Below are 26,791 nucleotides of genomic sequence, written 5' to 3' on the forward strand. Positions count from 1 at the left end.
TTATTTATTTATGAAGTCCTGGATTACAAATACTGTACTTGGTTCCTGAGAATAAGTGCAAGTATTATGTCTGCATTTTTCAAAGGAAACAGTGCCACCTGCTGGCTACCTGCTTTAAATCCACCAGCTACCTTTTACTTTGTGCTGCTCTCCATATCTGACGACTCTGTTTAATCCTGGTTGTAAAGATTCTAAGCAGAGCGTTACAAAAAAACACACACGACCCCATATGTATTTATTTTTTTAAAGTATTTATATACTGCTAAAGCGCAACGCATATCGAAGCAGTTTACAACAGTAGAGAGATAAAAAAAACCCCAAAATTAAAGCATTAAAAACAATTTTAAAGCAAAAATGTTAAAAACAAGCACCAGCAAACCATTGTGGGAGATTTACTCTTAACTGCCTGCGTAGACGAAGCAGAATAAAAGTTTCCAGCAGGGGTTTAGAAGTTGGCCCTGAAGATGCCCGCTGAATCTATTGGGAGAGAGTTCCACAGGACTGGGCCAATGACTATTTTAGACTAATGGCTAAATTTCTTGTTGTTGCCAAACGATCCTGACCAACTTGGGGAATGACCAGAGACACTCCTGCAGATGATCTCGGTGAACGAGCTGGAATATAAAGGTTCATGTGATCCCTGAGGTTTCTGGGCCCAAGTTGTTCAGGGTTTTGTAAATCAATAGGAGAATAGCTCCAGAGGTCCGTCCCTTTGAGTCTTGAGCAACCAACCTTCAGATCACACAGAACAGTTTTGCCAGGTGGCTCCCCGAGGATGCAGTGGAATAACTCTTTACTTCCCGCACTGCAATGTGGTAGGCTCCTAAGCTACAATCTATTGACCTTACCGTAGAAATTGGCTTATTGCTTTGACCCATATTAAAAATTAACCCAAGTTCAATGACGCCACAAGCTGTGGTCAACATAAAACAGTAGCGAAAGGAGTGTGGTGTGTAGAAAGAGGAGTGCTTTCTCAAAATGCTAAATCCTAGTTTAGCATTGCATCCGAATCAGTCCAATATCTGTTTCACCTACCTGGGCAAACCCATCCCTTACATTCTTTCTCCAATATACACCAGTAGTGCCAACTTTGCCCCTGTTTTGTTGCTTCTGACTGTCAGTGTGTCTGTCTGTCTTGTTTCTTTTCAGATGATGATGTGGACTTGGAAGCATTAGTTAATGATATGAACTCCTCATTTGAAAGTTTGTACACCCCCTACAACGTGCATTCAGAAAGCACCCCACTCCTTCACAATGGCCAGCTGCCAGACTCAGGAACAAATTCACTGCAGCCTGTATCTCCAAAGCAGAAAGTGCAGAGGTCTCAGCCAGTACGCATCATGGCAGTCAGGTATGGAAGCAATAAAGCAATGACAGTGTGGTGTAGTGGTTAAGAGCGGTGGACTCGTAATCTGGTGAACCGGGTTCGCTTCCCTGCTCCTCCACATGCAGCTGCTGGGTGACCTTGGGCTAGTCACACTTCTCTGAAGTCTCTCAGCCTCACTCACCTCACAGAGTGTTTGTTGGGGGGGGGAGGAAGGGAAAGGAGGTTGTGAGCCGCTTTGAGACTCCTCCTCCTCCTCCTCCTCCTCCTTCTTCCTTTTAATAGTTCTGGAGCAAACCAACATGGCAAGCCAGTGTAGCCCAATAGAAAGATTATTATACATATTCCTGGATTCTGATCATAGCCAAGAACTAAGTGAATTACATTTCCCCTCTGCTTCAGTTGCTATCTGTGTGCAATGGGACGAGTATTTCTTATTTTAGTGGTTTTGTCTAGGAATAATCGTACCAGTCCTTGGCCTTAAAAGCCATAGTACAGTGGTACCTCTACTTATGAATAACTCTACTTACGAATGTTTCTACTTACGAATGGAGCTCCGTCCGCCATCTTGGATGTGGTTTAGATACGATTTTTTCTACTTACGAATTGTTAGATCGGGTTGCTTCAACTTACGCATTTTTTCTCCCAATGCATTCCTATGGGATTCGACTTACAAATTTTTTCAACTTACAAATGTGCATTCGGAACGCATTAAATTCGTAAGTAGAGGTACCACTGTATATAAATTAAATAATATTTTGCACAGCAATTCCTGAGTTTCAGATAGATGTTCATGTGCTTCCCTGGCCTCCCTTCTGGCACATGATTTTTCCTCCTTACCCCCTGCCATGGCATCCTTAACCAAAATTTAGGATTACATCTGCACCAACTTTAACCAGCTACCCATCTGAAAACCTCCTTTTGTTCTGCAGGCGCCTTCAAGAGGAGGAACAGTTCAGAACATCCTCTTTGCCTGCCATACCGAACCCTTTTCCTGAGCTTTGCAGCCCCACAAGCTCACCTGTGTTGGCCCCTGGATCTCTACCTCAGAATCAGCCTGCAAATAAACAGGTGAGATTTGTCTTTTCTGTTGCATTTTTTAGAATGGTTGACTGTTTTTATCATACTGAGTTCTTGCTTTTGGGATTTTGGAACTGGCACCTTCCTGGCACTCACAACAACAAGAAGAGAAATGTAATGTTTTAATAAAAATACAACTTATTTCCCATGAGTAAAGTAAAGACTTGTAAGTAACACAGTCTGCAGACTTCAAAGCTTTTTTTTAAAAAAAAGTATTGTCCATACGAAACACATCAAAATCCTCCTCCTGCATACGGAAGGCCGTTCTAGTGAATGAAGAAATACATGTTTGGTATGTTCTTTGAATTTTATTACTGCAGGCAATGACTTATTTATTTTGGAATACCAAAAAGTTGCTTGGAGTTATCAGTGACTGGATTTAAACGGCATATCCAGAGATCTCACCTGCCATCTTGCTGACTTAATGTCGTTTCCACGGTAGTTGCCTTACTTTTTAAAAAGTATTTAACAAAGCCATGCAGTTAAATTAGAAGGGATACTTTTTTTGTTTTTCCTTGTCGTAGAAATTGAAGACGGAAAGGGGAGGATCAGGAGGAAGGAAGTTTTGAGGCATTCTAGCCAGTGAGAAATATCTTCAGCATTAAAAACCTCCAATATAACTGTGAACTAATTGGGTTTTTATTGAACATTGTCTTTCACGTTTCTTTCATACGAACTGGTTAAATTTCATAACAAATCAGCCTCCGCTCATAGGTTATGATGCTAACCTCTAAAACTACCCAGTGCTTGTTTTAAACCAGAACCGTTGTTTGAATGTAAATCTTCCTATGATGGGATTCTTTAAAAAATGAAACTAAATTCTTACAAACTTCTCCTGGCCACACAGTAGGAAGAGGGGGGGTGGGTGGGAGCACATGACCCTGATCCCTCACTCAGGCTTATTTAGGCCTGTGTCCACGCAGCATGAAATCGTGGCTTCATTTTGTGTCGAAATGCCACTCTTACTACCAAGGCCATTTCTGGTGATCCCATCAGATTGTTTTTGAAGACCCCTTTGCTTGTTTCTGATTTCCTACAGGGAAGTGGCTTTCATATGGGAAACAGCATGGTTTTTACACGAAGTTGGTAATAGGGTTGCCAGACTCAACAGAGGACGGGACTTCTGTGCCTTTAATTGCCCTGTTCTCTTTTGAGTCTGGAAACCTTAAAGAGAAACCCCTTTGTTTAATTTCCAAGCAAGGGTCTGGTCTGCTGGTTTCTCTTTAAGCTTTCCAGACTCAAAAGAGAGCAGGGCAATTAAAGGCACAGCAGTCCTGTCCTCTATTGAGTCTGGCAACTCTAGTTGGTAATGTGCTTTGCAGCTGGGGTTAAATGCATATACCTAGGTGTAAGGGGGAAGAGATTACAGAGAACCTCCCCCTCTCATCAGGAGCAGTTCGTCCCCAAGCAGCCATGAAAGTGCGGGGTCTAGTCAGGAAGCGGAGAGAGAGTGCCAGGTCTCCGGCAGCATGGGAGAGCCCCTGCTCCACAGGCGGGAAGAGAGAGAGGCGGAAAGGGGGGACAGGGAAAAGACGGAACGTAGATCCTTTCCCCTGGCACCGGAATTAGAGAGGAGGAGGAGAAAGGGGAGGAGATTCACTGTCCCGAGGCTGTTATGTTGGTCAAAGTCGCGGAAAGGGGCAGTGCCAGATTCTGAAACGGAATGAGAGGACATGAAACCGACAGCTCACTGCACTGTAAATAACATGCACCAATAAAGACTCTGTTAAAGACAAGTATGTGGAAAGTCGCTACTCAAGAGTAGCCGTAACAACCTCTGACACTAGGAAACCTGCATTGGGCTCTGGCTTCCCAGCAAATATGCACACTGCATATGAGTCAGGTCACTGTGCCCTGAGACGAATGTATTGAAAATGTACTGTTCCTTGGAGAAAAAATAATAACGGCGGGAAGCAGCTCTAATTTACAGTATCTTTTCTAGTAGTACAATATTGAAGATATGAGTACAGTGGATACGCACACTTCCCGTTGCGTATCCTTCAGGATGCGAACGTGGCAAACCCGGAAGTATTTTTCTGGGTTTCGTCGAGCACACATGCGCAGAGGTGCTCTACCGCCACATGCGCAAAAGGGGTGCCTCCGGTTGTGGAAACCTCGGGATCCGACCGGAGCTCCACAAACAGATCCCCTCCACAACAGGAGGTACCACTGTACAAAGTTATTTAGCTGCCTTAGTCCTTCTCTATGAGTTCACAACCAACTATTTAAAATCTCCAATTTGAAAGCCATATAATATGAATTTGATTTCACCCAAACGTTCCCTTATTTGGCTTATGGAACTTTTTTTCTGCTGGTTTCCAATCCAGTTAGCAAATCAACCTGCCTTTTCAGCTCTCCTCCATCCCAGTTAGCAACTCACCCTATACAGTGGAACCTCGGTTTATGAACACCTCGGTTTACGAATTTTCAGTTTACGAACGCCGCAGACCCATGTGGAACGGATTAATCCACTTTCCATTACTTTCAATGGGAAAGTTCGCTTCAGTTTATGAACAGACTTCCGGAACCAATTGTGTTCATAAACCGAGGTACCTCTGTACAGTCCCATTTTTGTTAAAATGAATGAAATAGTACAGTGGCAGGAGATAGTGCTGGTGGGACACTCTTTGTTTTATCCCCTATCTTCCTAAAGCTAGAAAAACACTGTTGGGACTCTTCTTCCAGTTTTATAACCTTTGTGTCAATGATGACGATGACAACAACAACAACCCCCACGGCCCCCAATACAACCCCTGCTGCCATGGGAGGCCTCGCCCCACCCCCAGCCGGCAGCCTATTGTCCTGCTGAGATGGGGGAAGGGCCGACGGCCACCCTGTAGCCAGGTGAGTGGCACTTGGCCAGGTAATCCCGCACGGTGTCACAAACCCTGCCCACCTCTTGGGAGGGGGTGAACGGACATTGTCACAGAATGTGTTTTTTTTGCGGGGGGGGGGGGGGAACTAGAGAGCATTTCTCTAGTTCTTTTTTCCCTTGCCTGATTGATAATACCATTCAGCAATTCAAACCAGACAGTTTGCCTGATAATAGCTCTAAAATCAGGAAACTACAATCCTCCTTCATTTTAGTTGGATTAAATGAATTTTTAATCCATTTAAACTGGATTTTTATTATTCCATATAGGTAAAGGGTAAAGGGACCCCTGACCATTAGGTCCAGTCGTGACCGACTCTGGGGTTGCGCGCTCATCTCGCATTATTGGCCGAGGGAGCCGGCGTATAGCTTCCAGGTCATGTGGCCAGCATGACAAAGCCGCTTCTGGCAAACCAGAGCAGCACATGGAAACACCGTTTACCTTCCCGCTGTAGCTGTTCCTATTTATCTACTTGCATTTTTTTGACGTGCTTTCGAACTGCTAGGTTGGCAGGAGCTGGGACCAAGCAACGGGAGCTCACCCCGTCACAGGGATTCGAACCGCCGACCTTCTGATCAGCAGGCCCTAGGCTCAGTGGTTTAACCACAGCGCCTATTCCATATAAGTTATTATTAATCACTGCCAAGTTACCAGCTTAGCCTCTGTAAAGTTTATTTTCAGAAGAATACACATTTTAAACACAGATACTCTACTTGCAAAATATAACCTGGAAATAATAACTCTTTTATTTTCCATTCTAAAGCTCTAATTGATGTTATTAACTCATTAGTAATCTACTTGTTTGTACCTTTTAGTTTTCTTTCTGGATTAAAATGATGGTCCCACAATCAAAATGTGTTTAAAATACTGGCTATAAACTTGTTGTCTGACTAAAGGAAGTAAGTCTTTCTTAAACCGTTGTGTTAACTGAAAAAGCCATTGTTTTATGCATTGACAGCTAGTGAAAGTAATGTGAAATAATTAAGAGTCTGGGTGCTCTCTGTCTTCACAGTATGTTTCTTAAAATAGGACTTTAGTTTAGTTGCAAGAGTAACATTTAATTATTTAAACTCCCATTATCCACATAAAAACAGAGCGTGTTAGAGCTATATACAATATGTATATAAGAGCAGCTCTTGAGGGTGGGTCTTGTAAAAAGTGATCTGTATACACAAGACATCTAGCTCCTGGGGAATGTGTAAGTTGCTGGAAAGCTTGATCTGCAGCTTGAGGGATCGTTTTGTGGCAGCAGACAAAAGCTGTGAATGTGAACCTCCTAAAACAAAGCTCTTCTCTGTCCTGGAATTCGCAGGGCTGGAAAGGAAGCCAGCTGAGGGCAGCCTGAAAAGCTGGTAGACATTGTAGGAGGAGACCCGAGTAAGGTCAGGCAGGACAACAACTGGGGTGGTCAAATATTTGATGCGTCGGGAAAGAGCAGAACTTGCTGGTAATTGGACCGACATGGCTCCATGGAGTTTTTCGTAGTGATGTAATGTTGGTGCTCTCTGTGCTGGGTGGGAGGGAGCAGGCAACTTCCTTTGAGGTGAGTGAAATGGAGAAAGGTCCCTCCTGTAATGGAGTTTTTTTTTAATATAACAGTTTAGCACAACAAAGAGTTTAGTGAAGGACTCGAGTTGTGAAGCGTGGGTGGAGGTGAAAAGCTGCTTACTGTACCTTCCAAGCAGGGATGACTAATTCATGCGCTTCCAGGTGTTGTTGGGTTGCCACGACCATTACCTTGGCTGGTGGAACTTGGGAACCCCATAACATCTGTAGGGCCGGGGATTACCCATCCAACATACAGAAACACATAGCTTGTATGCTTTCTGAGCTCAGGGCCCTCAAAATTTGAGGGGGGTGGCAGCAATGAATGGTAAAATGGGACAGACAGCTGCACAATGTGTCCACAAAATGTGTCAATAACAACTGCAAATAATAATAATAATAATAATAATATATTTATACCTCGCCCTAGGGGTGCGGGTGGTGCTGTGGGTTAAACCACTGAGCCTAGGGCTTGCTGATCAGAAGGTTGGCGGTTCAAATCCCTGCGATGGGGTGAGCTCCCGTTGCTCGGTCCCTGCTCCTGCCAACCTAGCAGTTCGAAAGCACGTCAAACTGCAAGTAGATAAATAGGTGCCGCTCCAAGCGGGAAGGTAAACGGCGTTTCCGTGCGCTGCACTGGTTCGCCAGAAGCGGCTTTGTCATGCTGGCCACATGACCTGGAAGCTGTATGCCGGCTCCCTCGGCCAATAACGCGAGATGAGTGCCGCAACCCCAGAGTCGGTCACGACTGGACCTAATGGTCAGGGGTCCCTTTACCTTTACCTTTACCTCACCCATCTGGGCGGCTCCCAACAGAATATTAAAAACACGATAAAACACCAAACATTAAAAACTTCCCTAAACAGGGCTGCCTTCAGATGTCTTCTAAAAGTAAGATGGTTGTTTATTTCCTTGACATCTGATGGGAGGGTGTTCCACAGGGCGGGCGCCACTACTGAGAAGGCCCTCTGCCTGTAAGCTCACTTCTCGCAGGGAGGGAACCGCCAGAAGGCCCTCGGAGCTGGACCTCAGTGTCTAGGCTGAACAATGGGGGTGGAGACGCTCCTTCAGGTATACTGGGCTGAAGATAAATCTTGTTTCCACAGTAGGCAGCCTATGATACCATAACTTAAGTTTGGTTTTCTCTTATGAATGAATGAATTTATTATTTTGGTCACAGACCGGTTCCAGCTCACATATAATATCAAGGAAGTCATAAAACACTATAGAGATACATTTGCGCTTGTCTCTTATGGGTATAAACTAAAATCTAACCCGTAATGTAAGCTGTAATTCTAGTTGTGTACAAATATTTTAGATGCAAATTATGCAACAGTTGCATGTAGGTGCCTGCAGTGCCAAAGGATTTTAGTTGAAAGCATCTTGTGTGAGTCAATGAAGGTTCCAGCTGTAAAAATAGAAAAGGCCTTGCAATTATTCTTTATACAGCTCTGGAAAATGTGCAGATAGTTGTTTCACGTATCAAACCTGTTCATTCCTAGATTTAAGTTCTGCAAAGCTGTTTGTGCTAATGTTTGTGCCCTTATTCCTTGGGTCAACTCTTGTAAAGCAATTCTCTGTTCCAGTCTGCTGATTGCAGGGTAGATCAGGGCTTCCTTTGTTTCATGTTTGTTTGTTTGTTTGCTTGTTTGCTTGTTTGACTTATTAGTTGCTTGTCACCCAGGTGACTTAACAGCTGTACACACACTACCATAAGCAAAGAAAAAAGGGGAGAGCGAAACAAACACGACACACCCTCCTTATAAATAATAACAAATAATATTACACTCAAATAATAAATAATACTCCCACCCACTAATTAGCAAAAAAATAAAAAATAAAAATACCCCCCTTTAACCTCCCCAGCCCACCCAACAGTCTGGTATCAGGCCAGCTGTTGCAAACCTGCAGGCGGTTGGTAGATCCCATGTCCTCCTCCAGGGATGATCCGGCTTCTCTCCTCTTGGGGGGGGGGGGCAGTAGCAAGGAAAGGATATACAGTGGTACCTCTACTATGAATAACTCTACTTACGAATGTTTCTACTTACGAATGGAGCTCCGTCCGCCATCTTGGATGCGGTTTAGATAGGATTTTTTCCTACTTGTGAATTTTTAGATAGGGTTGCTTCGACTTACAATTTATTTTCTCCCAATGCATTCCGATGGGATTCGACTTACAAATTTTTCTGACTTACGAATGTGCGTTCGGAACGCATTAAATTCGTAAGTAGAGGTACCACTGTAGATGGCAGCAAACCACTGCTCTGCCGTTGCCCAAGCTACTGCACATTTCCTGCTGGTGGTGTTACTGGCAGCTGTAAATGTTCTGGAATACATCGAAACCTCGGTTTTCGAATGTCTTGGCTGCCGAACGTCTTGGAAGCCGAACACAGAAAACCCAGAAGTGAATGCTTCCGGTTTTTTTTTAACCCACCTTGGAAGTCAAACAGCTTCCGAGGCGCGTTTCTCCATTTTCCTCAGTGGAACTTGCTGACAGACAGCCTTTGGTCCTCGGTTTGCGAACATTTCAGAAGTTGAACGGACTTCCGGAATGGATTATGTTCGAAAACCGAGGTTCCACTGTACTTCAAGTAGAAGGTGAAGTTTGCATGCCTATTATGTTCATGTGAATTGATTTTTATTAAGTTTCTTCAGGAAAAGGGAAAAAGAAAAAGAAAAAAGGAAAAAAAACAATTACCAATATAAAGTTAAAACATACATAAACATATACATAAGCCGATATCCCCCTTCCATTTCTTGGGGGTATCTAACAACGTAACCATTAATCTTTGACCCTTGTTCCGCCGAACTCGACTTCCCCTTCTCCCTTACTTTGGTTTTATTCATCAAGTCTTACTTCTTTAGCTCTTCTAAGTCCAAACCTAGTTTACTTAACTATCTTTACTTAACTACCTATTATGTTCATGTGAACACAAATCGCATGTTGAGCCAGTATGGTGAAGTGGGCAGAGTGTTGAGATCTGGGTTCAACTCAGCTATGAAACTCATTGGTTGGCATTGGCTGTTACTGTCATTTTTAAGTGCTACTACAGTTCATGTGAGCTAACTGCAGCAGTTGAAGGACGAGCAACCATTGGAAATTGGGCACCTAAAAAGTGAGGATATCTTCTTCTGGACCTGCTGCATACTGGCACTCCACTGGCCCTTATCTTGATCACCTTGCTCCCCAGAAGGTGCATTGGTTACGAGCAGCAGTTGGCATAAGCTTCTGAGTGCAGGTGGCTTTTTCTGATCCTCCTGATTGCCCTTTTCTGAATGGTTTCCTTCTCTCAAATGTCCTTTTTGAGGTGAGGTGCAAGTGTTGTCATGGCATAGATTTGCATAATGGCCTTACAATTCCATCACCAAGCCTGGACATGATATCAGGCTTGCCATTTTTAGTAATCCGTTAAAGTGGGCACCTAAGCATAGATGAATTTCTTAAGTATGTGAGTATTCACAACTTTATAAATTAAAACTGGTGACATGAAACCATTGTACTAAATGCCATTTTAAGTCTCTCTTCAAAATAATAAAATAGCACATTCTCACCCTGCCAACGGAGCAGTGTTATCGGGTCCTTTTTGTGTGCTGGAGTACTGAATGTTCAGCCAATCTGGTGCTCTGATTGGCTGAACATTCTCACCCTTAATGCTGAATAGAGGGTGCCTCGTGCAGCTGATGTAACTTGGAAAACTTTTTGAGTAATTGTTAAAAGCAATTGGCTCCTGCATCTGTGTCATATGTGTCGAGAGGTCCTTTAAATATGAATTCTGAGATAAATTCATGATTAATTCTTAAACTCACTCCCCCTTCCCTTCCACTTGAAGCGTGTTCTTGAGAAAACTTCCTGCAATCAATGTTTATTCAAGATAAATTTGTTTTTCTGAGGTTTTCTTAGCAGAGGTTTTTGGCTCCCGTCATCCACTGTGCCATTAAGTCACACTTTTAACTAGCCTCTAGCAGAATTAAACTGAAATTGTTGTTGTTGTTGTTGTTGTTGTTGTTGTTGGATTCCCTATTAGCCTGGAAAAACTTCTGTCTTGTTATTCTGCTGTTAACAGCAGTTTGTTCTGCAGAAAGCTTTGCTGCAACACAACGAAATACAGTGGTACCTCAGTTTACAACGACGATCCATTCCGGGAAACCGGTCGCTCCCTGAGTTCGTCGCTCACCGAAGGCACGCTTTTGCGCGTGCACGAAGCACCAATAGAGCGCTTCTGCGCATGCTGCACAGATCGCTTCTGCACATCCGCGCACGCGGAACCCGGATGTAAATATTTCCGGGTCCGCGGCGGTCGCTCTCTGAGTTCATCATAAACGGAGGTGGTCGCAAACTTAGGTTCCACTGTAGAGTATCCCTTGCTGAAAATTTCCGATGTAGACTTGACCTATAACAGCTACAACTGCACACTCAAACAGCTACAGAAGTTAGTTGAAAAGTTGGCAACCCTATTTTTAAAAGTTGGTTATTGCACATTGCCAATGAAGTTGCAGGCAGTGCTTTTGTGTTGAAAAAAAATCTGTTGTTTAGAAACACGTCAAATTGAGAAAAAAGGCTTATATATATATTTTGTATTGCAGGATATAAAAGTCTTTACAGAAGACGGAACATGCAAAGTGGTTGAGATCCTAGCAGATATGACAGCCCGGGACCTCTGTCAGTTGCTTGTTTACAAAAGTCATTGTGTGGATGATAACAGCTGGACCCTAGTGGAACATCACCCTCTCCTAGGATTAGGTAGGGAAGGAAGTTAACTTAAAGTGTAATATCCAGCACATAGCAATAAATTGACCCACTTTTTCCAGGTGATCTGCTTTAAATATTATGAATGGATTTCTGTCTGTTATAGGTGAACACTTGGTGCAACAATCAAGATGCAATATATTTGAGCTTGGGTTTATGTTGATTTTAATTTATCTGTAATAGAGGGTAACAAATACCTGGTGGATATTGGCATTCATGTGTAAATTTTGAGGATCCCAGATAATTTTTATGAATGCCCCCTAAATATAGAGTGTGAACTGGGTGACATTAGGTGACAATATTCACTGACTGTGTATGTGACTCTCGTGGAGGGAGACATGCACAAAATGTATCTGGGCATTCTTTGTAATACTGCACACTGATGGTTTTGTGTGTGACTTTGGCAAATAAACAGTTTATGCAAATATAGCTGGACTCCCAGCAGAGAATTTGATGTCCTAGACCATGGGTAGGCAAACTAAGGTCCGCGGGCCGGATCAGGCCCAATTGCCTTCTGGATCCAGCCCGCGGACGGTCCGGGAATCGCTGCGTGGATTGCCAGCACGCATGTTCTTTCCCTCTCCCTCACACGGTGGTGAGGGTGGCGGCGGTGCCTCCCTCCCTCCTCTTGGCTTCTCTCCGCCCTGCCTAGAGGAGGAAGGGGGCTGGGCTTTGTTGGTTCCAGCAGCAGCAGCAGCGCTCGAGCGGCCTCCATTTTAAGCAGCCTCTTTCTGGAGCCCTTTTGTGCTCCCCTCATCATCCCTCCCCTGCCGCCAGCCCCAGCAAGACACAGGTAAGCAGCCACCAGGGCTCGTGGTGCTCTTGCATCATTTCTTCCCCAAAATACACAGTGGTACCTCGGTTTAAGTACACAATTGGTTCCGGAAGTCTGTACTTAACCTGAAGCGTACTTAACCTGAAGCGAACTTTCCCATTGAAAGTAATGGAAAGTGGATTAATCCGTTCCAGACGTACTCAACCTGAAGCGTACTTAACCCGAAGTATGAGTGTAATTGGTTCTGGAAGTCCGTACTTAACCTGAAGCGTACTTAACCTGAAGCGAGCTTTCACATTGAAAGTACTGGAAAGTGGATTAATCCGTTCCAGACAGGTCCGCGGAGTACTTAAACTGAAAGTACTCAAACCGAAGCATACTTATACCGAGGTATGACTGTAGTCAGTTCCCCCACAAGGTCTGAGGGACAGTGAACTGGCTCCCTGCTGAAAAAAATTTGCTGACCCCTGTCCTAGACAGCTCAGCCGATTACCAGGCTTGGGTCTCGAGCACACTGTCATGTCCGTTTACTTCAAGAAAGCCCTACACAGGGAGAGAGAGATGCTTACTTGGACTTTGTTTCATGGAGCAGCACACCATGCTGAAGCATGGGAAGTTCTTGCATAAGCCTTGACACTCTCCCTTCCAGGGAGCAACTCTTGCTGGAATTAAGAAGCCATGGTTACGGTTGGTGCGGGAGAACTATGTGGAACTGGCTTAATCGTATATACCTGGAAACTGGATGCTGCCTCTCTGTGTCTCTCTTCCTGTGTCCTTCCTTTCAGATTTGTTAGTGCTGTCCTGTAAGGTTCCTGAGTAATGTGCCCATGTAGTAAGGCATTAACAGTGAATTTCATTTTGATAGATGTTGTTCCGAGGCAGTAAAAGAAGGCATGGTGTTGGTGGGATTTATGAGTGTCAGCAATCTAAAAACAAATTTTTAAAAAGAGTCTCTTTGATTAGAGACATTTTATGGGGGGTGTTTATCATATTTGTAAAGTCTTAAATGTTAGTGTGATTTGACTTTAAAAAGTTAACTATGATTCTTGCAAAGTAGTGCATTTTTGAAAGAGACTTGTAGACTTGCCAAAGACATATGGAAGAAAACAAGACAACATTTTGAACAATGTTCTTCTTTTAACCGATTCTCACTTTAAAATTCTAGGTCCTTGTTTTATAGGGCCTTTCCCATCCGAAATTACCAAGGTGCTGTGCAAACAGAGGCTTTTGTCCTTTGTGTCCAATATCCTCCTCCTGCCAGATTCCTTCAGTGATGCCACAATTCAGTGTCTGTGACATCACAATAGCTTCCATGGTGACTAATTGTGCTGTCAAACTCTGCTGTGTGACATCGCTGAATGAATTAGGCAGCAGGCTGATGAGGAAATCAAAAGCTTCTGTTTACATACACAAATAACTTGGTAATTCACAATGATGGGAAAGGAAGATTATGCTTATCAGTTAGTATTTTGCTTCAGCTGCATTCTGAATTTAGTGGAAATCCATTTTGTTGCAGATCCAGGACTTGCACAACATGTAAATGAGATCACTCTCTCTCTCTCCACTTTTCCCACAACATGGGCAATTTTATACGCTTCTGATCATGTCCCTCCTTACTTGCCTTTTTTCTAAATCAAAGAGCCCAAAATGCTGTAACCATTCCTCATGGGGTATTACTCTGACCCCTTGGTGGTTTTGGTTGCCCCTTTCTGAACCTTTTCCAGATTCACAACACCGTTTTTTTAGATGAGGCAACCAGAAAAGTATGGAGAATTCCAAATGGGAATACTTTACAAATTTTATTGAGCAAGGTGCAGCTGTTACGATCCCCCCTCTGGGAATCTGCACATTTTTTTCGTTCACACTAAGCCTTGCTTTATTTTGGCATTGCATTTAAACTGGGACATCGATTCCTTTAGAATCAAAAGTACTAGGGCCCTGGGAAGTTCTAATGGCAATTATTTAGCTGTATTTTTTAGTAGGGCCCCCACCAACAATTTTGAAGCTTCATTCCCATCCCCTGTTTGCAACACAACACCATCACAAGGTGTTCAAGTTATCTCCTCTGCTCAAGTTGTCCATGAGATGGTGGACAGTGGAATTCAGGCTTCAGAAGGGAACTCCTTTTCACGATCCTCAATGAACTTTGATCACAACAGATGCCAATTTGCAGGGTTAGGGATGCACATTGCCAAGAGTTTGTTGCATTCTTGGGCACACAGTCCATGTTCTGGCCTTTATTTATATGTGCTGGGTTTGCGTGTGTGCGCGCACACACAGGAACACAAACCTGCTTCCACTGTTGACTAATTTGAAATATTATATTTTATTTTCTGTTCTTAGAGAGGTGCTTAGAAGATCATGAACTTGTAGTTCAAGTTGAGTCTACAATGGGAAGTGAAAGTAAATTTTTGTTCAGGAAGAACTATGCAAAATATGAATTTTTTAAGAATCCTGTGGTGAGTATCCTGTTGTTTTTTCATAATGTCTGTGGTCTTGGTGGAAAAAATGTCTTCTCCATGTGCCTTCTACACTGTATAAATAGGATCGGTTTTTAAAACACCAGAAGGTATCATAGCAATAATATGAAAGATTCTTACAACATATATGTAGAATAACTCCCAGCAGAAAAAAATAGTAGTAATAAAGAATGCTAACTCCCTGTGGATTCCCACGCCCTTATTTTTCATGAAGAAACCTGCAGAAGATAGTCTTGTATCCATCTCTTCTGGAGGGGGCATTGCTCATTTGTTAAGTACCTACTTTGAATGCAAGAGGCTCTTGGTTTGATCCTTGGCATCTCCATTTAGCAGGATCTCAGGAGGGCTGGGAAAGACCCTAGAGAGCTACTGCCAATCAAAGCAGACAATATCGAATTATATGCTCTAATAAGGCAATTTCATAAGGTCAAAACAAGCTGCATGGTTTTACTGACAATGGCAGTAAATGATGGTTGCTCTGAATATCATAAAGTTTGTTCCTCATTATTTGTGAAATAGTGCCATTTGAGGCAAATGGACTGTTTCTCAGCCCATTCTTCCACAAATGTTAAGCCTAGTTAAATTAAACCTTTGAATCGCTTAAGATGTGCGAGTATTTATGGGATCATTACAAGCCTTGCACAAATGTCCTTGTATGGCAAAAGCACAGGAGTCAAACATTGTTTGCATACTGGTTCTGGGACTTTTAGACTCGTAAAGGTAAAGGGACCCCTGACCATTAGGTCCAGTCACGGACGACTCTGGGGTTGTGGCGCTCATTTTGCTTTACTGGCCGAGAGAGCCGGCGTACAGCTTCCGAGTTATGTGGCCAACATGATTAAGCCACTTCTGGTGTACCAGAGCAGCACACGGAAACGCCGTTTACCTTCCCACCGGAGCGGTACCTATTTATCTACTTGCACTTTGACAAGCTTTCGAACTGCTGGGTTGGCAGGAGCTGGGACCGAGCAACGGGAGCTCACCCCGTCGCGGGGATTCGAACCGCCGACCTTCTGCTCGGCAAGCCCTAGGCTCTGTGGTTTAACCTACAGCGCCACCCGCTGTGGGTTAAACCACACTCACTCATAGACTCCTCAAATTAGAAGGGTCTCCAAGAGCCCTCCAGTGTAATCTTCTGCGGTGTTGGAAACACAACTAGAGATGGCCTCTGACAGATGGCCACCCAGCCTCTGTTGAAAACCTTCCTTGAAGGAGAGTCCACCACCTTCTGAGGTAGTCCATTCCACAGCTGAACAGCTCTTACCATCAGAAAGGTCTTCCTAATGTTTAGTCACAATCTCCTTCCTTTTAACTTGAATCCATTGGTAGGGGTCCTACCCTCTGGAGCAGCAGAAAACAAGCTTGCTCCATCTTTCATTTGACAGCTGTTCAGATATTTGAGGATGGCTATTATATCATCTCTCAGTCTTTTCTTCTCCAAGTGAAACATACACAGCACCCTCGACCATTCCTCATAAGGCTTGGTTTCCACATCCTTGATCATCTCTTGGTCATCCTCCTCTGCACATGCTCCAGCTTTGACGCAGTCCCGTGAGCTGCTGTGCCAGAAAAGGAGATGCAGCACATTGGACTTGAAAGCATTGAGCACTGATGCTTACCTTCTTAAAATGGATTTATACCTTTGCAAAAGTTGTGTTTTCTGACCAGGAAGCCCTAATCCCAGATATGTAAGGGCTAGCTAGTTATGAGCAAGGGAGGCACCCTACACATTCTCTTAAGTTGTCTTTTAATTGTAGCTTCCAGAGATTAAGACTTCTAGAGCTGAACAATTGGGGAAGTTTGGTTTATACTAATCTTTGTCTTTTTTATATTTTTCCATACTTCTATCACTATATTAACATAGTTCATTCAGCTAGGTCTCCAGATTTTGGAGAACTCTGTTATCAGCCCTCTCCAGAATGACCAGTGGACGGGGGCAATGGGAGGTGTCTACCCTGTTTCAGAGGAAGTTCATTCTGTGTACAAAAGAGGTTTGAAGCATCCTGGTGCCGTAATGTTACCATGTCTCTTTTCTCTCTCTCTTCCTCACACTCCCCAGAACTTTTTCCCGGAACAAATGGTTGCTTGGTGTCAGCAGTCAAACGGCTGTATTCCACAGTCACAGCTTTTACAGGTAGGCTGGAGTAGAGTTGAGAGTAGTTTTCCATGTTAAGAAACTGAATATCCATGTTAAGAAACTGAATATCACTGATGAGTTTGGGTCTGCAGATGCATACTTCAAGGCTAGTTGAATTGATATTGCATTATCGTTTAAATAAATCTCAGCATTTATGTTTAAAATATTCTAGGCCTATTCAGAGGTTACCATTTTTACTTCCATTTTTTTTGGGGGGGGGGAGTGTAACAGAAACAGGATATGATAAAGCTGTTGATTCTTTTGGAGGGTGGCAACTAGGGTTGCAAGATCTCTTGAGGCTCAGGCTGGGAGCCAGAGTCAGCCCACTCCAGGCAGCATGGTGCACTGTGAGAGGCAAGATGGGAACCTCCACATAGCCTCCACAGCACCTATATCTACATCTAATGATGTTTTATGCTTATTTAAAATTATTTAAATAGCACTCTTATTAACGTGTATAAGCCTGTACTATTTAGGCATGTTGTTATATACTGCAAACTCCTACCCCCACAAAAGTCTCTCAAATCATTAAATTAATGTCTTATATCTTTCAGTTATTTTGCATAATCCTCAATTGTTTTCATTAAATTCTACTTTTCCATATATCATGTTAATTATCTCCTATATCAGTGTATAATTAGCCTGCCAGTGAATTATACTGAAATACCAAATATCTCCATTGAAGTACTGGGCTATCAATTTAAGGTGGTCCTTTTCCAACAAGTCTTGAATTTCCAATTAGTGTCTCATGCGTTTTCATTTAATCTCCAACAGAATTTTTTAAACTCAAATAGCTGTCCTGAAATCCAAGGATTTTTGCATGTGAAAGAACAGGGGAGGAAGTCTTGGAAGAAGCAGTATGCTTGCCTGAGGAGATCTGGACTTTATTGCTCTACAAAAGGGTCTTCAAAGGTAATTTCACTTAGGTTAGTTTAACAAAGGTAGCCTTTATGCTTTGAAGGCACCACTTCTAAAGAATTTTTTGGGTGTTTGAGCACAATCCACAGGAAAGCTCTTTTGCACAAGCCCCATTAGAACAAACCTATTAAGTGGTACACTTATTGATGATCTCAATTCAAGTTAAAGTCAAAGTGTTAAGTTAAAAATATATATCTTATCCATTGCTCATAACTGTTATTTTAAAGTGATAAAGAGTTTCTAAAATATCTTCAACCGGCCTTTCTGGCACTAAACAGGCCCCTAAGGCATCTGACAACAATTTAAAATATACAGTAGTTTGGGGAAGCAAACCAGTTGGTTTAAAATGACCGCATTGTTATATTTGTCAAATAGAATAACAAAACTGCAGCTTCTCATGGTATATAATTTGTCAGTTAAAAAATATAACGAAACGAAAAAGCTAATGCTAGAGAAGAACTTCCAAGACAAAAGGGTCTTCAGAGCTTTTCCTAAAAGCGGAGGTGTGCATTCCATGACAGAGCACGTCCTGCTTTGCAGTATCACTGGCTTGAATCTCTGAACTTTGAGGTCTATGGTGTAGCAGAATTTCATCATATATTCTAAGACAGGCACCCCCAAACTGCGGCCCTCCAGATGTTTTGGCCTACAACTCCCATGATCCCTAGCTAAGAGGACCAGTGGTCAGGGAAGATGGGAATTGTTGTCCAAAAAATCTGGAGGGCCGAAGTTTGGAGATGCCTGTTCTAAGATGTATGTGCAATGCAAAGTAAAAAGAGGCAGACTGACTACAGTTTATGAAGCACCCAATACTGTGCTTTAGTGTATGGATTGTCAGTGAAATGCCACAGGTATTTAGACCTGTTCACTGCAGCCAAAAGAAATGGATGTTTTAATCATTGTATCTCATGTTGGATGTGGAATGGTTCATGGTCTTGCACAATGACATGATGACTTTCGTATCAATAACCCTTTAGAGTGTCTTCACTGCCCATGTATGGCTGTACTTTTACTTTCAGGGAATGGGCCAGTTGAAGTGCCTTAATGCTGTATCTTTAACCTTTGCAACCCTTCCCACAGGAACCGAGGCACCTGCAGTTGTTAGCAGACCTCGAAGATAGCAACGTTTTCTCACTGGTAGCAGGCAGGAAGCTCCACAATGCTCCGACAGATTATGGATTTTGTATAAAGGTAATCCCTTCGGTTATAGTAGATAGTTTTGTTTGTAATTAGAAATGTTAAAACTCTTACGTGGCTGTGGACTCTCCTTCCTTGGAGGTTTTCCAGCAGAGGTTGGGTGGCCCTCTGCCACGGATGCTTTTGCTGACATTCCTGCATTGCAAGGGGTTGGACCACGGACTCCCTTCCAACTCTACAATTCTATGATTCCATATCACGTTACCGTTTCAGTTATCTTGCAGATTTTCTCTTCGTCAGGACCTACTAGGAAAGATGATCTAAGATCAGGTTTATCGTGTTTAAACCCAGATCCCTTTTTTTATCTGAGTGGCTTGTGTCAGCCCCACTAGCTGTATGTTTGTGCCATGACAGCTGCTGCTCTTAAAATAGATTGAGATACATTAGAGGAACGAGCTCCCCAGGCTTAGCTTCCCAGCGCTGTCTCTTATATTGCCCTGGTTGTCATGACACAGAAAGCTAAACAATGGCTTACTGGGACCATACAAATGTGCAGGAGCTGGGAGCTGCTCAGTGTTGTCCCCCCCTGCCCGTCTTGCTCCCATGCCATTCTTAGCTAAGCCAAGGATTTACTTACTATGGTGTCTCAGGAACAACTAAGAAAAGGTAGTTCCATGGATACAGGACATGGTTAGTGAGGAAAGAGCCTAACCACAAGCAAATCTCAAATCACACCTGAACCCTAAACCTATTAAGTAATGTCAGCAAGCCAGCACTCTTGGCCTCTGCTCCTATATCTGCGAAAAGGGGGAAATAGCCCTTACTTGCCTTGTACGGACGGATCTTTGTTGGTTGCCTTTGCTGTGAGAATAAGTTCTGTTTTGTCTTTTTTTTGGTAGCCCAACCGAATGAAAAGTGAAACAAAAGAATTGAGGTTTCTGTGTGCGGATGACGAGCAGAGCAGGACGTGCTGGATGACCGCCTTTAGACTCCTCAAGGTACCTTAGTCTTGGGGCCAGTTTAGATTCATGGTGGCCTTCAGGTGAAGGCCATTGCAAGACTTGTGGCTGGGCCCCCACACCCACGGAGGTGGATGTTTGAGAGAACTAATGGCTGCCATAAGAGTTCTAAACAGGCATCTGGTGCAATCACAGTGGCCCCCAAATGGTCTGCAAATGGTGCTTGTTGCGTGTTTGTGGTCCCTGCCTGGAAGTCCCATTTCTCTCAAATCAACAGCCATTATAAAAGCATGAACTTGGAATCATTCAGATGGGCATGATGAGTCTTGTTCTTCCTTCCACCCCCCCCCCCCAAGGGTCGATAACCTGCAGCCTGTAGCCAGCAATAGGATTTTGTCACTCACAGGACTCTCCAAAATGTTTCATTCTTTAATTTTTTTTAAAAAAATAGTTAAACAAAACTCTTACTGTTGTAACGGGGTCCCCGCTGTGATACTATAATGCCATACAGTTTTTGGGGAGCCCCAACGCCACAAGATTTGTTCATATTATACACACACACACACAAACAATTTAATAAGGAATGAAAAGAAAATGTTGTAGAATAGTGTAGAATAGCTGATGGGAAAGTCTGTTGAAAGACAACTGCAGTTCATCATGCCCACTTTTAACGTTTGGACATGCCCAATTTGAGATGCGGGCCTCGTAGAGTTGGCCCTGGGTCACTGTGGCCCTCAGCCTGAAGGAGATTGGCCAGGTCAGCTCTGCCCCATGCGGACCCCCAAGAGACTTGAATGGGAATCTGTCTGCTCAGATGGTGTTGCTGCTAAGAACTTGGTGGTTCCCAAATTATTAATTAACAAGCAAGTTTACCACTTGAAGGGGTAGCCCAATAAGCTACACTCTCTGCTGCTACGTTGATTCCAATATGCATTTTGATGGCATAATAAACAAATATTGGTGACCTTCTGTTCTTGGCTCTCTCTGTGGTGACTGACTTCCAGTCACAGACCCAGAGGCGTACCAAGGCTCCCTTGCACCCTTGGCAAGGAGATGTATTCCCGTCCCCCCGCCGGACAGTCCCTTGTACCCTTCCAGATTCCTCCTCTGAGGCACCTGGAGGAGCCTGTGTGCCTCACCTGGAGGAGTGGCCTGGGGGGAGCACACAGGTAGGCAGGATCCTGGCCGCTCTGAGCCAGAGTGCAGAGGCATGCTTTTTGCACACACACCCTGGGCCTGCAGCCTTGGCAAGGGCCAACCTAGTCAACCCAAGAGGAAGTTTTACCCCTCAGACCCATTTTGACAACCCGGAACTGATCACCTTGCAGTCATCATTACTACAGAGCTATTTCAACAAGAGGTGCAAGAGGGCATTTTCTGTGGTGCCCCCTTCCCCCCCGAATTTGAAACTCACTGGCTTTTAGAGGTGGCGCCAGCTCTGGGTATACTGTATCCAGGAGACTTAAAACACTGCACCTTTTAATCACAGCTTTCAGAAACAGGTGACTGTTTACCTTACTTGTAAGTGACTTTTTTTGGTCATGTTCCATGTGTTTTAGTGGTTCAATTATTTCCCATTGTGATATATGGTGTTTTTTTTTATGCCACCTGCCCTGGGACCTGTTGGTGAAGGGTGCTTAATTGCAGAATTGAATAAACAAACATACAGAAAATAAATACCTGTATATTTCTCCCCCCTGCACTACAATCTCAGTATGGGATGTTGCTGTACCAGAACTACAGAATTCCGCAACAGAGGAAAGCTGCACTTCCGCATTTCACCACTCCTATAGTAAGTTTCTCATTTTAAGTTCTGTTATAGTCAACTCAGAGCTTCTTGTCTGCAAGTAGTGACTTGGGAGTTGCCAAATGCTGGATCAAGAGGAATAAAATTGCCTGGAAAGGGCTAAGCAAGCCGTGGGGTGTGCCTGGCACCATGGTTTCATCAGTACCGCTGTCTGAAGCATAGCAGCTGATAGCCTAATTCAGGTTGCTCCTCAAGTGCAGGGCTTGGATTCCCAGTTGTTGGTTGGATCACCACTCCCATTATCCTTGGCTGCTACCTCTGTTGGCTGCAGACGATGGGAGTTGCAGTCCGAACAACGTCTGAGAACTCAAGGTTGAAAAAGGCTGGTAATAAGCGCTCTCTCTCTCTCTCTCTCTCTCTCTCTCTCTCTCTCTCTCTCTCTCTCTCTCAATAGCAGGTAAAAGCATAATAATAATAATAATAATAATAATAATAATAATAATAATAATAATAATTTTTATTTATACCCCACCATCCCCGGCCAAAACCGGGCTCAAAGCGGCTAACATCAAATTTATAACACATTAACATAAAATCAGACAATCAATTAAAATACATCCTAAAATCAGATCAGGATCAGAATGAAATCCAATCAGATGGGTTGGGGACCTTAAATGCTCACCAGGCCCAACTGTTTGTGCTGAACCTATATGGGCCTGTGAGAGAAATTGGGAGGCCACTTTCATGCAAGTTCTTATAGTTTCTGGGGAGTGTTAAGACAATGGACTCTGCTGTCGCTAGGCAACAGTTTCTAGTCAATCTTAGTCCTGGAAGTACAGTAGTACCTCGGGTTACGAACACGATCCGTTCCGGGTCGCAGTTCGTAACCCGAAAAGTTCGTAACCCGAACTGCCATTTTGCGCGTGCGCAAAGCGCTATTTTTGCGCTTTGCACATGCGGCTGAAAATACTTCCGGGTTCGCGCAGTTCGTAACCCGAGTTGTTCGTAACCCGAGGTACGGCTGTATAGAAACTTGCTCTTGCTAGGCTAGATTCTTATAGACCAGGCCTCAGCCTTGAAGATTTTCTTGTTCAGATAGGCCAAGAAGTTTAGAAGTTAGGTGTGAAAGGATAACCGTGAGAAGCAGTTGGAGTAAAAAGAGTTCAAAAGTCATGGAAGGAATATCTCTGAAGTATTAAATGTGAAATGTGAAGCCAGATTCAAAAGGCTCCTCCATGAAGGAGAGCTCTTGGTCACATGAAAGCTTATCCACACTTATGCTAACAAAAGCTTTGCGCAGTGAAAACCCATCACCCAAATCATGTTTACGTTTCCTATCCTCTTGGCCCAGCAGAGCAACATTTGCCTATGGCAAGCTAAAAAAAAAAACCCCAGTCTTTAAAAACTGGAAATCTGCAGAAAGGTTGGAGGAGCATGCAAAAATAATAAAAGCAACCAGTCTTTTCTAGATAATGCTATTAAAACAATTTTCCTTTCAGAGAAGTGTATCTGAAAATTCTTTAGTAGCAATGGATTTTTCCGGACAAATAGGAAGAGTTATTGAAAACCCGGCAGAAGCACAGAGTGCCGCCATGGAGGAAGGCTATGCTTGGAGGGTAAGGGAGCTTCTGTCTACGCAGGTGCTGACTGATAACCTCCCGTGGCCATGTCAGCGTAGTGGTCACGACCACCAACTGTAAATTTATTTATGAACAAATGTCTGAGAAAAGAGCAACAGGCTCTTCTGACATTTGATCATGTGAGTGGAGACTGGAAGCACCACGAATTTCCATGTCAGAGCTCCTGGTTCTCCAATGACACGAGATGAGCGCCGCAACCCCAGAGTCGGTCACGACTGGACCTAATGGTCAGGGGTCCCTTTACCTTTAATGGCTTGCTGTTGGCTTATCAGCCCAGCAGCCTCCTTGTATGGTTAAAGAGACTTAATTTGATTCTTGCTCCATGTGGACAAAAAACCTGAAACACACACAAAAAACACACTTTTCACCCAAAGATCATTTTATAATAGTTGTATAACAATAAAATTGGATTGGAGAAATTTGCTTTAACTGTACCACTTTTCCCCCCAATGAGCTTCTTGGCTGATTTGGAAGCCATATCGATAATTTAACTTTAAATTTTTTTATTTTATTTTTAAGCTACAGAAACTTCATATATATTCTCAATGCATTGAAATACATTTCCTGTAATGGCATGAAGAACTGAAACTGGGTTAAACGTTTTAATATGTTGTTTTTGCATATAGTAATATTAATAATTTGACTGAGGTTTTGTGCTTGCTTCTTTGTTCTGCAGAAACGCAGCACAAGAATGAATGTCCTGGGTAGCCAAAGTCCTCTTCATCCTTCCATGCTGAACACAGGTAAGAAAAATTGAAACTGGCAAGTATTTGGAGAGGTAGATGATCTCGTATAATTTCCGTGGTAAAGCTGAGACTAATTAATTTTGCCTTGATTTCGGTGAATCCAGACTTCAGTGCTCATCTGTGGTTGGATGGTGCCCGTGTTGATTAAAATTTAACTTAAATTATATTAAGCCATATTTGCACTTCTTGAGCCAGAAAGCCAGAGTTTATTCTTTGTCCTTTTAAAAGGTAACATTGATGTTTAGTTTGAGCCCCATTTGTGTTAAACGTTTCGTGCAGTGGCTTTTGTGGTTGATTCATTTTTTGTGGGAAACCCAGCCAGATGGGCGACGTATGAATATTAATATATTGATATATTAATTAATTAATTAAAAACAAAATTTAAAAATTCCTTCCAGTAGCACCTTGGAGACCAACTAAGTTTGCTATTGGTATGAGCTTTCGTGTGCATGCACACTTCTTCAGATATCTGAAGAATATTCAGGTATCTGAAGAAGTGTGCATGCACACGAAAGCTTATACCAATAGCAAACTTAGTTGGTCTCTAAGGTGCTACTGTAAGGAATTTTTTTATTTTGTTTCGACTACGGCAGACCAATACGGCTACCTACCTGTAACTTAATTAATTAATTATAGAAGGATTGGGCTACAGTGCCGAATACTAGCAATGACCAATGATTTCTCCTTCAGTTATTCATAGGACACAAAACTGGTTTCACGGCAGAATCTCTAGAGAAGAATCGCACAGGATTATTAAACAGCAGGGTCTTGTGGATGGGTATGTTTTTCCTCCCAGCACGTGATATTTGCCACTGTGCCGAGAGTCCCAGATACAACCATCATCCAAATTTTCATGTAAAAGTACCGAGTTTACATAGTCTGAAAAGACCATGGCATGCAATCCTTGGTGAGGGGTGGGGGTGGGGAGGAATTGTGGTGGCATATTCTTTTACCGAAGGTTTGTAGGATCACAGGATGTAGCTCAAAATGGTGTCTACTAGCATCACCTGAGCAGATCTTCTCATGCTGCCTGGTGATGCCAGGGTTTTAATTTGGAACTTAAGTTACACTTCCATATGGATGCTCAAATGTTCTGCATAAATTCTCCTCACTCTGGCCTGCAACCCTGCTGGTGGGTAATTAAAAAGACTTACACTGATTGATTATCTGACTGTTCATGAGCATTTCCAAGGTTGCAAGGTTTGTCGTAATTTCATCAGCCAAATTTCAAATTAGTTAGAGTTAGATTCTAGTGTGTGCTGTTGTCACAGACTGGTTGGACACAGAGGAATGGTGGGAGGAACCAGATGGGAACCCCAAGGGAAGAAGGCTCAGAGCCCGCAAATTGGTGGTGGGGCAATGATGAGAGGTCAGAGGGAGAAGACTGGGAAGAGGAGGTGTTGGAAGAGGCAGCAGGGCTTAGGGAGCAGAACCTAGGGAGCTGGGAGAGTCTGTGGCAGAGATAAACCAAGAGCCATAGAGGAGCCCTGTTTGTGAAGAAGCATGTGACAAGCTCCCCCATCTCCCAGAACCAGAAGAGGGATGAAAAGGACAGAGGAGAGGGTGGCGGCACACAGGCACAGTCTCAGGTAGCTTGTGAAAAACACTGGAGAGGAGGGGACTTAGGCAGCTGTGAGGAGGGCCTTCAGTCTCAGCAACTGCTTCATGGCTGCAGGACCTGCCAGAGAAAAGTTGCTGTGCTTATTAGGCCTGACACACCTATGCAGATTGCTAACAAAGAGTTAACTCCAACTTGCTTGGTGTGATTTACTGCTGGTCAGCTGGTAAAATAATGAAACAGAGATGTTCATTTATTTCCAAGTAGTAGTCAATTTAATAATAAAGTATAATATTGCTTCCCAGGTTATTTCTTCTCCGGGACAGCCAAAGTAACCCAAAGGCATTTGTACTTACACTGTGTCACCATCAAAAAATTAAGCATTTCCAGATTTTGCCGGTAAGTACGGCACTTTAAAAAAATATAGTGCAGAATTCATCGTGGGTTTTATTGATGAAGATTTCTGAAAGTTCAACCAATGATAGCATTCAGAAACTAGATTTTTTTTCTTATTTCCTCTCTGTACTTTTCTCGGAATATGTTAAGTAGGGCAAGGCCTCTTCCCTGATCTGGTCCATCAGTCAGAGGAGGGCAGTTGCTTATCTCTCCCCCCCCCCAAGCACACCTATGCACACCCTTATTGTCTCCCATGTGTAATACTCAGTGAAAGACCTCTAGCCATAGTATTTTTTCCAACATGGACAATACAAATGCCTTTATTTCTCAGATAATAATATCCTGAAATGCCAGATTATCTCCAGTGACAGCCAATCTTTAAAATTAATTTACAGTGATTTATCTTGGGCTACAATTTTTGTGATATTTCAGATATATTAGTCTTAACTTGGTTTTGTGAAGAAGTTGTTTACCAGTATATCTGGTAACAAATGGGACAAAATTGTGAACAAAGCATAATTTTTAATTTTGGCTCTCTCTTTTTTTATTAGCCAAAAATTAACAAGTGTAAATCCACCATTCAAATTTCAAAATCATTTCCCCCCCAGTAGCACAATTAATATCATTGTTACAGAAAATGGAAAAGTTTGCCCATGTTTGGTGTCCGTTGTGTGTTTGTAAGGGCTGTTGGTTGTCAGAGGTATCTCACAACAGGTTAATGCCCTTGCC

General features: G+C 43.1%; 1 protein-coding gene across 5 annotated transcripts in view; it reads left to right on the top strand.

The window, feature by feature from the left end:
• Positions 1 to 26,791, top strand: part of GRB10 (growth factor receptor bound protein 10) — an 85,386-nt gene that overhangs the window by 53,798 nt on the left and 4,797 nt on the right. For all 5 annotated transcript variants that reach the window (XM_035137092.2, XM_035137096.2, XM_035137094.2 and 2 more), the window contains 13 exons: positions 1,150 to 1,351; positions 2,257 to 2,395; positions 11,407 to 11,563; positions 14,688 to 14,803; positions 16,884 to 16,958; positions 17,736 to 17,873; positions 18,960 to 19,070; positions 19,916 to 20,014; positions 21,690 to 21,767; positions 23,222 to 23,338; positions 24,039 to 24,105; positions 24,799 to 24,886; positions 25,972 to 26,065. In XM_035137092.2, the coding sequence (XP_034992983.1) occupies positions 1,150 to 1,351; positions 2,257 to 2,395; positions 11,407 to 11,563; positions 14,688 to 14,803; positions 16,884 to 16,958; positions 17,736 to 17,873; positions 18,960 to 19,070; positions 19,916 to 20,014; positions 21,690 to 21,767; positions 23,222 to 23,338; positions 24,039 to 24,105; positions 24,799 to 24,886; positions 25,972 to 26,065 (1,481 nt within the window). The remainder of the gene's footprint in view (positions 1 to 1,149; positions 1,352 to 2,256; positions 2,396 to 11,406; positions 11,564 to 14,687; positions 14,804 to 16,883; positions 16,959 to 17,735; positions 17,874 to 18,959; positions 19,071 to 19,915; positions 20,015 to 21,689; positions 21,768 to 23,221; positions 23,339 to 24,038; positions 24,106 to 24,798; positions 24,887 to 25,971; positions 26,066 to 26,791) is intronic.

The sequence above is a fragment of the Zootoca vivipara genome, chromosome 13 (assembly GCF_963506605.1).
Source record: "Zootoca vivipara chromosome 13, rZooViv1.1, whole genome shotgun sequence".
Taxonomy (NCBI): domain Eukaryota; kingdom Metazoa; phylum Chordata; class Lepidosauria; order Squamata; family Lacertidae; genus Zootoca; species Zootoca vivipara.